Consider the following 12,457-nt stretch of genomic DNA (forward strand, 5'->3'; position numbering starts at 1 on the left):
TTTACTTTTATTTTAAATTTAAATTTTTTATCAAGATTCAATTTTTCTTATTTACTCTCTGGAAGATGTTTCTTAAATTATTCACAAGACTAAAAGCACATTTTAAGGTTTTTTTTATTGTTGAGATATAATACAAAATTATTACTATAAATGTTTAAGGATCTGTATTTAGAAAACATGTATCATAAAACCTATAATTAAGTAAAATATTTAATTTTTTTAATTATAATTTATAATAAAAAAACTAATTTATTATTTTTTAACCACTATTTTTAGCATGTTCAATGATAAAATCCCCTTTTTTCATTCCATTTAGAGCTAGCATATGTTATAGAGTTTTATCATTCATAAAAGGCATTCAATTTTTAAAAAAATATTTTTTTTATGAAACAGGGAGCTTAAAAGCCCAAAATAACACTAAAAACACGAGAGATGAGATTTATCAGCAAGCAAAGAAAAGTGAGCCCAATTCGACAGAGATTCAAAATAAATAACACCATTTGATAATGAAAAATCAAGTTTAGCAAAAACATCAACTATCTGGTTAACTTTTTTTGAGAATATGAACACACTTCACCCTTTTGAATGTCTCTTATCATTCTAACAATATGATTGATTAAAGAATAACAAGGATGATCCTAAGGACAAGCTTCATTTAGAAACTAGAGAGCTACAACTCTAAATATGGTTCAATAATAAAATCAACCTCAATTTTATGATATTTGATTAAGCGAATGTCATGATAAATAGCCCACAATTCTACTTGGAGGACAAAATAAGCTCCAACCATTCCTGAATGTGCAAAGATAAAATTACCAAGCTAATATCTGAGAACACCTTCATACGCCACCAGTTTTGATGAGGAGACAGCTCCATCACAATTGAGCTTCAATACTCTATTTACTGGCCAAACCCAGCTAATAATAGGTTGATGCAAACGACCGGTTTTATTTAAAAAAACCAACTCAAGATACCTTAACTAAACTGAAATCAGTTAGGTCAAAGGGGGAAGCAAGGATTTTGGTATTTCACTGCTTTCAATAAAAGAGGAAGAATCAGTTTTACCTTGTTTATCAAAAACTGATTTTCCTCTACACTTTATTTCCTTGTTTGTAGGATTATTAGGTGGTTAGTTATTTCTTTTGGTGCATTTATAGACTTAAAAGTCTGATGAATAAAACAAGTATTTTTTTCGCAAAAATCATTGTTACCTTTAAGCTCTTGACTGGGACCATCAAGTGGTATTAAAGCTTGCAACTATCACTTTACTCATCATTGACCCGGACCACCTCGTGATGGTATTGATGAATCCACTTTTTATTATATTTTTACTTTCCTTTTTGGTGCTCCTTGATAGAAAAAAATGGACTTAGATAGTGCAAATAATATAGAAATCAAATTTTGAGTAAATATCATAGGTTTATTAATTTTTGGTTAATTTGCATTTAATTACATAGATATAGATTACAATTTTAATTATCTTGATAATTTTGCAGAGTCCCCAAGTTAATTCTGAGATATCTTAGCCCTTGGATGAAAGTTGCCCCCAAAGTAGCCACTTTTAGGAGCAAAAGTGGCAACTACAGCAAGTCTGAGCATTAAAGGTTCCAAAGTAGCTACTTTCAACCTCTAAAGTAGCAACTCCAGAGAGCTCCAAGGACGTTATTTGAGAAGTATTTTGCGCGTGGCCACTATTGCCTTTCAAAGTGGCTACGCGCATCCAAAGTTTTCACTTTCAAGTCTAAAAGTAGCAACTCCAGAGAGCTCCAAGGACGTTATTTGAGAAGTATTTTGCGCGTGACCACTATTGCCTTTCAAAGTGGCTACGCGCATCCAAAGTTTCCACTTTCAAGTCCAATAGTAGCAACTCCAGAAAGCTCCAGGACGCCACTTTTGGAAGCAATTTGCGTGTGGCCACTATTGCCTTTCAAAGTGGCTACGCGCATCCAAAGTAGCCACTTTCAAGTCCAAAAGTGGCAACTCCAGAGAATTGGCAAGCTTACGTAAATATGCGTGTGGATACTTTCAAGGCCTAAAGTGGACACTTTCAAAGGCAAAAGTGAACACTTTACTGGCATGTCTTCCACTATAAATAGATTTTAGGAATTAGGGTACGGGGACTTGAATATTTATTTTTCTTTCATTCTCTTTGCCAAATTAGGACATTTTTCTTTCCAAAGCTTTGGAGCCTTGGGTGACAGCCATGGGTCCATTATAGGTTTTGATTTCCAATTTCCCTTTGATTCTCATTGAGTTTACATTAATGTTGCTTATGTTTCTGCATTTCTTTCTTTTATTTGTGAAGCCCATCCATATGGAGGGCTAAATTCTCTTGTAATTCCTAGTCAACTCATATGGTTCTTGAATTCTTGGGTTTAATGGCAATATTACTCTTTCTTTCCTTGAATTTATTAACCCCAATCTCAGAATGAAATGAAATTTACATGAGAGGAACATTGCTTAATGAACCCTAAATTACCCAAACGAAATTCTAATCCAAAATTGCTTAATTTTGATTAATCTTTGAGATTGCTTAATCTTAGAGATAGAGATTGGAGCCCATTAAGATGCTTAATTTTAATTGGGATGCTAAAGTTAATTTTTGCTTGTTAGATTAACTTAATTCAAGGAAAAAATCAGGAATTATTGAATCATTTGAAAGAATAGGGATAGAACTCATTGATTGACTAGGGATTACTCTCCTTAATTGATTGAATTTCACTAGTTTACTTTTTGCTCTTGATTAAAATCTGGAAATTGACAAACCTCTCCCCCAATTTACTTGCTTTAAATTTTATGTTTACACTTGTTCGATGTATGTTCCCAACCAAAAATTCCTTGGAGACGACTTAGGACAACACCCTAGTACTGCATTCATTTCTTTACATATTTGATGAGGATTAACGACAATCTTTGTGCATAACGAGTAGCGAAATTCGTTTCATCAGGTATCAAGATGGAAACCAACAAAGACAGGATTGAATCCCTTGAAGCTGGACTTGGAACTGTACAAGAGGAGCTCGCTCAGCTGAAGACTGCATTGATGGAGAAATTTTAGATCCTGAACACATCACTGAACTGACTCATAGAATCCTTATCTGGCACTCACGTCAGCTCTAACTCGGATCACAGGAAACAGCCAGAAGGGAGCCAAAATCAGAACTCTACCAATCGACCTGACCACCCAAAATCGATGTTTCAATCCAAGATAGCTAAGCTGGAGTTTCCGCACTTCACCAGAGGTGACCCAACATCATGGTTAAGTAAAGCCAAGCAGTTTTTTGACTACCAAGATACACCAAAACACGACCGTGTGCATTATGCCTCTTATCATCTTGATGATGACACCAATAAATGGTGGCAGGCTATGAAAAAGGCTTATGATAAAGATGCGGCGATGATCACTTGGGAGGGGTTTGAAGAGGAACTGTAGGCACGCTTTGGTCCCACCGAATGCGAAGACTTTGACGAAGCCCTGTCCAAGATCAAGCAAGATGGCAGTTTAAGGGATTATCAGCGGGAATTCGAAAAGCTTCAGAACAAGGTCCACGGGTGGACCCAAAAGACACTCGTCGGGACATATATTGGAGGTCTCCAACCATCAGAATGTTCAGGCCTAAGACACTCAAGGAAGCCATCATGCTAGCCAGGATGCGAGATGAACTACTCAACGGCAAAGGTGAAGTCAACCTAGCAGTCCGGTACTGCATAGTTATCAAGCACGAAACACTAATGAATCCTAAGAAACGGAGCTGGGACGAAATTAAAAAGAAGAGAAGCCTAGGATTGTGTTTTAGCTATGATGAACAGTACAACCTTGGGCACAAGTGCTGACAATTACTAATGATGGAAGGAGAACAGGGGTTCTAACGAACTAGAGGACGATGAGACCAAGGAACCAAAGATCTCTTTGTACGCTTTAACTGGTTGGGACACTCCTCATACTATGCGAGTAGAGGCAACGATTGGGAAACATCGCCTAGTGGCCCTCATTGACACTGGATCAACTCACAATTACATCAGTGAGAGAGCGGCAAAGACACTGAATCTCATTGTTTCCTCTACAACATCATTCACTGTTTGTGTTGCCAGTGGCTCGCCGCTAACATGCCAAAGACGTTATGAGACGATACTAATCTTGCTGCACGATATCAGTTTTCCTATAACACTATATGTGCTGCCATTGTGTGGATTAGATGTTTTCCTTGGGATCCAATGGTTAGAAGAATTAGGAACTACCATGTTTGATTGGAAAGCACAAACCATGACTTTCAAATGGGCAGGGACGGACTGCGTACTGCGTACTGCATGAATTGGGAGCTGCTCCAATTAGAGCCACTAAACCCAATGAGGTCTCTAAAAAAGCAGGACAAGGACATACCTATTTGCTCTCTGCATCAAAGAGGAGCAGGCCACTTTGTCACTAGTACCGGGAGCAATAAGGAAGGTGATTGACAGTTTGCAGAGCTTTTCGACGAACCTCGAGAGTTACCTCTAAAGCTGGAGGTCGAACATCACATCTTTCTGAAAGAAGGAACCAATCCAGTGAATGTTTGTCCTTATCGATATGCGCATTTTTAGAAGGAAGAGATTGAACATCAAGTGCAGAATATGTTGGAATCTGGGTTTATCCAGCCGAGCTCTAGTCCTTTCTCGTCCCCTGTGCTGCCTGTAAAAAAAAAAGATGGATCATGGCGGTTTTGCACAGACTATCGTGCACTCAACAAAGTAACTATCAAGGATCGTTTTCCAATACCAATTGTGGAAGATATGCTTGATGAGTTACACGAGGCCTCCCTCTTCACCAAACTCGATCTCATCGCCGGATACCATCAAGTACATGTTCATCCACATGACGTGCATAAGACCATTTTTCGCACTCACAATGGACACTATGAGTATTTAGTGATGCCTTTCGGCTTATGCAAAGTTCTTTCAACTTTTCAAGCATTGATGAATACAATCTTCTGGCCACATCTTTGTAAGTTTGTCCTTGTATTTTTTGATGATATATTAGTTTACAGCCCCTCATGGTAGGGCCACCTCCAACATGTGTACGAAGTTTTCAGCATTCTGCAACAACATCGCTTGCATGTTAAGTTCAAAAAATGTGCGTTTGGACAACAAGAACTAGAGTATTTAGGGCATATCATCTCAAGTGAAGGAGTAAAACTCGACCACGCAAAAATTCAAGCAATGTTGGATTGGCCAAGACCAACGACTGTCATGGAGGTTCGTGGTTTTCTGGGCCTAACCGGCTACTATCAAAAGTTTGTACGTGACTATGGGGCAATCGTAAGACCCCTCACAAATCTGCTCAAGAAAAAGAAGTTTCTATGGGATGAGACGACAGAAGCAGCATTCATGAAACTCAAAAGAGTAATGACAACAACGCTCACTCTTGTTCTGCCCAACTTCACTGAACCTTTTATTATCCAAACAGACACTTTGGGTGAAGGCATTGAGGTTGTTCTAACTCAAATGGGACAACCCATTGCTTTTATGAGTGAAGGACTGAGTCCTACGAAGAAAAATTGGTCTATATATGCAAGAGAGATGCTGGCCATTGTTGTTGCAATCTGTACTTGGAGGCCATACTTACTAGGTCACTGTTTCACGATACAAACGGACCAACAAAGTCTAAGATACTTACTAGAGTAGCGGGTGTTAACACCTGAACAACAAACGTGGGTGGAAAAATTAGTCGGCTATGACTATGAAATAATATACAAGTCTGGAGCTTCTAATTCAACGACTGATGCTTTGTCCCGAGTTCTTGAGAGCCCTTGTCTTCAAGGGTTGTTCATTCAACAGGAAAAGATATGGGAAGAACTATGGACAATGGCTGCAACAGATCCGTATATGCAGAAGTTAGCGACATTGGTCATACAAAGTCCTGGCAAAACATATTCTTGGAGAGAGGGTCTAATTTGCTACAACAACAGTGTTGTTGTACATCCTGTGTCCCCACTAATCAAATAATTGTTACAGGAATACCATGACACACCGAGAGGAGGACATTCTGGTGTCCTACGTACGCTCAAACACCTGTCTCAACGGTTTTATTGGCCATCTATGCATCGCTTGGTTCGAGAATATGTTGTTGCCTGTGATGTTTATCAGCAGGCAAAGTATGAATCTCTCTCACCGGCGGGACTACTTCAACCACTGCCTATTCCATGTCGGATATGGGAGGATATCTCCATGGGTTTCATGGACGGGTTGCCAAGATCAGACGGACATAAATCAATTATGGTGGTTGTTGACAGGTTAAGTAAATTTGCTCATCTTGTTCCATTGACTCACCCTTACTCAGCTAGGCTTATTGCTTCCAAGTTTGTGGAATATGTGGTTAAACTCCACAGAATACCGTGATCAATTATAAGTGACAGAGACCAGGTGTTTGTCAATAATTTCTGGCAAGAATTTTGGAGAGTGTTAGGGCCTAAACTATGACTGTCATTTGCCTACCATCCTCAAACTGATGGCCAAATAGAGGTGGTTAATCGATGCATTAAACAATATCTGCAATGTTTCGTTCATCATCGACCAAAGCAGTGGAGCGCTCTTCTTCCTTGGGCAGAATACTGGTATAACATCACGTTTCATTCATCTATTGGTATGGCACCTTTCCAAGCCTTGTACGGCCGGACACCACCACACATTCTAACATATGAAACAAGCTCTACAACAGTGGACGAGCTGGATGCCCAATTAGCAGCTCGCGACGAGCTACTTAGCAAACTTAAACAACATTTAGCGACAGCAAACAATCGAATGAAACAACTTACTGATTCCAAGAGGCGAGACGTCAGCTTCAACGTTAGCTTCAACACTAGCGATTGGGTCTTTCTTCACCTCCAACCTTATCGGCAGCAATCTTTCTTCCGTCAGACATCACATAAGCTATCAAACCGATTTTTCAATCTATTTCAGGTGGAAGAACGCATTGGACAAGTGGCTTACAAGTTGAAATTATCGGTGGTGTCGTGAATTCATCATGTTTTCCATGCCTCTCTATTGAAGAAAAGAATAGGGGCAGATCCACCAATCGAAGGGAAACTTCCACCTCTACGAGCAAACGTAAGTTTGCAATTAGAGCCGGAGAAAGTGCTAGAAACACGATGGATGAAGATAGAGTCTAAGTTCAAGTTAGAACTATTAGTGCAATAGAAGGGCTTCTCTGCCTAGGAAGCAACTTAGGAAGATGAAGAGTAGTTGCGTTCTAGTTTTCTTGACCTGAACCTTGAGGACAAGGTTCTTACTGATGGAGGGAGTATTGATGCAAACTGACCGGTTCGATTCAAAAAACCCAACCCAAGATACCTTAACTAAACTGAAATCAACTGGGTCAAAGGGGGGCAAGGATTTCGATATTTCACTACTTTCAATAAAAGAGGAAGAATCGGTCTTACCTTGTTTATCGGAAACTGATTTCCCTCTACGCTTTATTTTCTTGTTTGTAGGATCACTAGGTGGTTAGTTATTTCTTTTGATGTATTTATAGACTTAAAAGTCTGATGAATAAAACAAGTATTTTTTTTTTTGCAAAAACCATTGTTACCTTTAAGTTCTTGACTAGGACCATCATAGGTGCAACTATCAAACTAGCAGATATTGTTGTAGCATCAAAATCATCCTTTCTTTGAATGATGTTAACTTGACCTTGTATCTCATACAACACTTGGCAAGAATTAAATTGGACTTGATTAAACACAATTAAATTCCTAGCCTTCAACATTGAGTCCAATGCTACTACAAACATTGTATTCCACACCTGGTTTAGATCATTCAGATTGGCATCCAGCCAATGTTTCAGTTGCATATTAAAGAAATCACCACGTAGAACTCTACTAGATAAGTTATGCCAAATTATATTAATGAACATACAATCCTAAAGGATGTCGAGAGATGCTTCACAAATTGCTACACATAACGCCTAGGTAGCATTTGTCGTTAAGCCTCTAAAAAGCTTTCACTCATTTGAACATAAATTATCATAAGCAATCCTCTACAATAGATATCTACTAAGTTTAATTCCTTCCATTTCAAAATTGAATTAAATAAATGACGTGGACCAGTAATAAATTGTGATCGAGACACCTTATAAGCATTTTTAATTGAAAAGTGACCATATGAAGATCTTCCCTATACCAGAATATCTCTGTCATTATGAGCGAAAAAGGTCCAACACCTCTTATCTCATGTAAAACTGTCACTAAAATTAGTTCACAAACTGACTCCAAATTCTAATCTCCATTTCCATTTATATACTCAATCACAACTTCATCCTTTTCCATACAGCTACCTTAACAAGAAATTAATGAGAAGGTAATCAGCTATCAATCTAGTTCTACTATCACCAATGTTCCGAGTAACGAAAGGTTTAAAGATATAAAAAATGCACCTTATAACTTAAATTTTGAAATAATAACCCATACTTGTAAAATTAAAAAAATTAATAAAATTATATTTCTTTAAAGCTTTTATAAAAAAATTTAACCATTAGTTTATTAAATTTTATTTTTTTAAATACATTTTTATTTTGTAAGAGTCCAATAATTTATCATAGTATTAGATTCAAAGAGTAATTTAAAATTATGTTAAATATTTGACTTATCTGCAACTTTTTTTTCCTACTTTTAAATATGCAATTTTAGTTATCTTAATTTTTTTTTTGCTAATTTAGTTATCTTAATTTTAGTTGGTCATGTTTATTTTTTAAATTTTTTAAATGTTTAAATTAAATCATTCAGTTTAAAATTGAGTTTGTTTTATTATATTTGATATATTTATTTTGTATTTTAATTTAAATGTTTTGTACTTTTATTCTTTACTTATTTGTATAAATTAATGAAATATTATATTTTTCATTATATTTATATTAACTATTAGGTAACATTTTGTGACGATGAACTTAATTTGAATAATTTAAAAAATTATAAAAATTAAATAAATAATTAAAATTATATAAACCAAGATCACACATGCAGTAATAAATAAAAAAATATAATTAAATATAAATATTTAATCGTGAATGAAATAAAAAGCATGTCAGCAATAATAAGAGTTGTAGTTTTATTATTTATGCTAATTTTTAATGTACTTAAACTGTGGTAATTGTTTGCAATTATTTAATATGTGCTTTTGAAAGAAAGAATGCGTGTTTTGATGCCAACGTATCAACTATACTTTTGCATTGGCTTGATTCTATCAAATTTAATTTAATAACAATCCAAATCTTAATTACACAAATTAAGCATCGCTGTTCATGGAGTGATTTGATATATAGCCAATTAAAATCAATCATAAACTAATAATAAAAAATGGATTATGCTACTGGTTGATTTAATAATCTTTTTTTTTTTTAATGTGGATTGAATTTAATTTAATTTGGATTTATAAAACTGAATATTTTGCACATCCCGCAAATAATTTGCAATGATTTATTGAAAGAATCGATTATTCCAGAACAAAAAACCAATCACTGTAATCAAATGTGCATCAATTTAATGTGAATCTCGTAACGTCAAAGTAAAACAATACATTAGACTAAATTTTGATCCCATTTTAAATAGAATTATTTCCATAAAAAATACAAATAAAAGTATTTTTATGCTTCAAAAACAATTACTTAAGAAAAAAAAAACATTTGGAAACAAAAGATCTACGGTCACTGTTTCACATGACCGCAATCGATGACACGCGTCAATTTCAAACGAACTTGATCAAATTTGGCGTACCCAGCAACAATAGATGCACATGCACCATAGAGGAACCCTCTCTCCCTCTTCATTTTTCTCTCACAGTTTCTTACAGTGCCATATTCAAACACTCAGCTACACTCGCTCCTATCAAAACCCTACCATCGCTCCCATTTTCCGACGACGATGGCCGCCGGCATGGACATGTCGCTTGACGACCTTATCAAGAGGTCCTCCGCCGCCGTCGCCGCTCGCCGGCGATCCAACCATTCCGGTCCTGAGCGCCGGTTCACGGTTCACAATGCGGGCAGAACGACGCCGTACGGCATCCCTCAGGTGAGTTAGGGTTCGATGATGAAGCAAAGACGAGGTTGTGTTGACTAACCGACACCGTTTTGATTGGCAGGTAAGGCAAGTGTGGCAACAGAGCATGGTTACGGGAATGGTTTTGGGTGAGGACGGTGCCACTAAGACTGAAAGCGGCGCCAAACTCTATATATCTAACTTAGATTATGGGGTTTCCAACGAAGATATTAAGGTATTATTATTATGATGATGATGATGCCCGCATCTGCGTATTGTTCAAAGTTTGTACCTGTGTTGATGCAGAGAATGTCGCCACTGTTTGCTATGTATGTAATTAGTTTTGTTATCTTTGTTAAATTAAATATCATTTCTGATAACAACCATGTCAACAGGGGTTGTTTGGGTAAGAGGATTATGGGAGAAAAGTGAAGAAATGATAATTTTTTTGAAATAAATCATACATATATAATCAACTGTTGTGATGGTGGTGATATGGATGATGACAGTAGTGATGATGATAGTAGTGACCGCTAGCGGCGCAATTGATATGGTGGTGATAAAAATCCTTATGAATGATTTGTTTTTACAACTAAAAATGAAAAATTAAAACTATTTGTCTTGTTTTAAAAACTGAAGTAGAACTGTTTTGAAATTGAGTTAGAAATCAATTTAACTTCATTTAGTTGAAATATTTGATTTTAAATTTTGTATTTGAAAATAAAAAAAACTGAAAACTCAAATCACTGCAAATGGTCATAAACTTGTTTTTGTTTATCTGTTTTTAGAAACAGAATTTTGAAACCTGTTTTTAAACCACTAAACACAAACAAACTCTTGAAAACTAGCCCATCTTTTTGGTGAGTCAAATAATTTAAAGAATTGAAAACTCTTGTCTGTGATGTACAGCTGCTCTTCGCTGAAGAGGGTGAGTTGAAAAGATACTCCGTTCATTATGACAAGAGTGGGAGATCAAAGGGAACAGCAGAAGTTGTCTTTGTGAGGCAGTCTGATGCTTTAGCAGCCATCAGGAAATACAATAATATGAGGCTTGATGGAAAACCATTGCAAATTGAGCTTGTTGGAACAAGTTTGGTTAATCCTACTGTTGTGCCGCTTGGTCAAAGTAGCTTACTGGGAAAACCAAATGATGATGTCATTGTAAGGTGTGAAATTCCCATTCCTGATCTTTCGAGCTTCAGTTCTATATATTTCTTCATTTATCTAGTCTGAATAGTGAAATGTGTAGTATCCTTAAAATCCTTTGAAATACTCACTAACTTTCATTTAAACTTTGCACTCGACCACTTGTTACATGAAATAGTCAATAACTTACATTTATGATTAGGTAGTTCTTGGTTCTGAGTTTATGAGATTGGAGCCCCTTGCTCTCATATGTAACTGTGATGCGCCATGGAGTTTTGCTTATACATGGCCAGGTTTTATTCTCCACGTTCCTTTTCTTAAGTATTACTATTAATAGCAAGTTCTGTACTACTTTTTTGCAGCGAACGAGGAAGGGTTGGAGGGAGCAGGTTCCACAGTGGCATAGGAAAAGGTCACCTTCCAAGGGATCATATAGAAGAGGACGATACTCGAAAGACATCTTTTGGAGATCTTGATCATAACTTGGAGAGGTATCACCGCTTTCCGAGGGGCCACGCAGAAGTGAAGGGCCATACTCGAAAGGTGTCTGTTAAAGATCTTGATGATGACTTGGAGAGGTATCACTTAGAGGCTATGCAGAAAAAAAATGGAAAGTGAGATCTAGGTCTGAAAAGCATACGATATTGCATAATGGTAAAGGGTCTGGGGGTTCTCATTTCTAAGTTTTGTTGCAAATTTCACGTCTACTGTACATAATAGTTTGCTATTGGTACATTTCGATTTCAAAACTTTCAATAGATTGATACCTCTTTGGTTCAAGACTACGAACTATTTTTTGCCAGCTAAAGCCGATATCTTCGCTGCTGTGTATCTGTTTTGGGTATTTCAGTGGAGATACAGAAAGATCCATGAGAATCAAATTTGCCATCGCACAATGCTTGAATGTCGTATATTAATCAGATTAGAAGAGATATGCACTGCTATTTATTGGATATAATATATAGATAAATTTCATCTCACTATCATGCCATATTATACCATTAGTAGAGTTCACATTGATTTTTTTGGATGAGAGAAAAGATAAAGAAAAAAAAGTATGAATATTTTTTTCATGTTAAAATGAATATATATATATATATATATATATATATATATATATATATATATATATAAATTTATCGATAGTTTTAAAATTTAAAACTCTCTCCCCTTTCATTTTCTTCAGTTACAAAGGGTAAATTTGAATTTGAAACCTCAATATTTTTGTTTTTGAGTAATGTTATTTTTAACACCCAGTTTGAGTGTTTCCATACCAGACACCCTATCTAATTATAGTATAACTA

The 12,457-nt window shown here is 36.1% G+C and overlaps 1 protein-coding gene across 1 annotated transcript; it reads left to right on the top strand.

Moving 5' to 3' along the window:
- Positions 1-9,844: 9,844 nt before the first annotated feature.
- On the top strand, positions 9,845-11,771 carry LOC113862588 (THO complex subunit 4B-like). Its single transcript, XM_027495667.1, has 4 exons — positions 9,845-10,040; positions 10,111-10,242; positions 10,917-11,173; positions 11,516-11,771. Exons 1-4 carry the CDS (start codon positions 9,891-9,893, stop codon positions 11,769-11,771), a joined length of 795 nt encoding a protein of 264 aa, XP_027351468.1. The 5' UTR covers positions 9,845-9,890.
- Positions 11,772-12,457: the final 686 nt, after the last annotated feature.

This window comes from Abrus precatorius, unplaced genomic scaffold, assembly GCF_003935025.1.
Source record: "Abrus precatorius isolate BTA unplaced genomic scaffold, Abrus_2018 Scaffold3, whole genome shotgun sequence".
NCBI classification, from domain to species: domain Eukaryota; kingdom Viridiplantae; phylum Streptophyta; class Magnoliopsida; order Fabales; family Fabaceae; genus Abrus; species Abrus precatorius.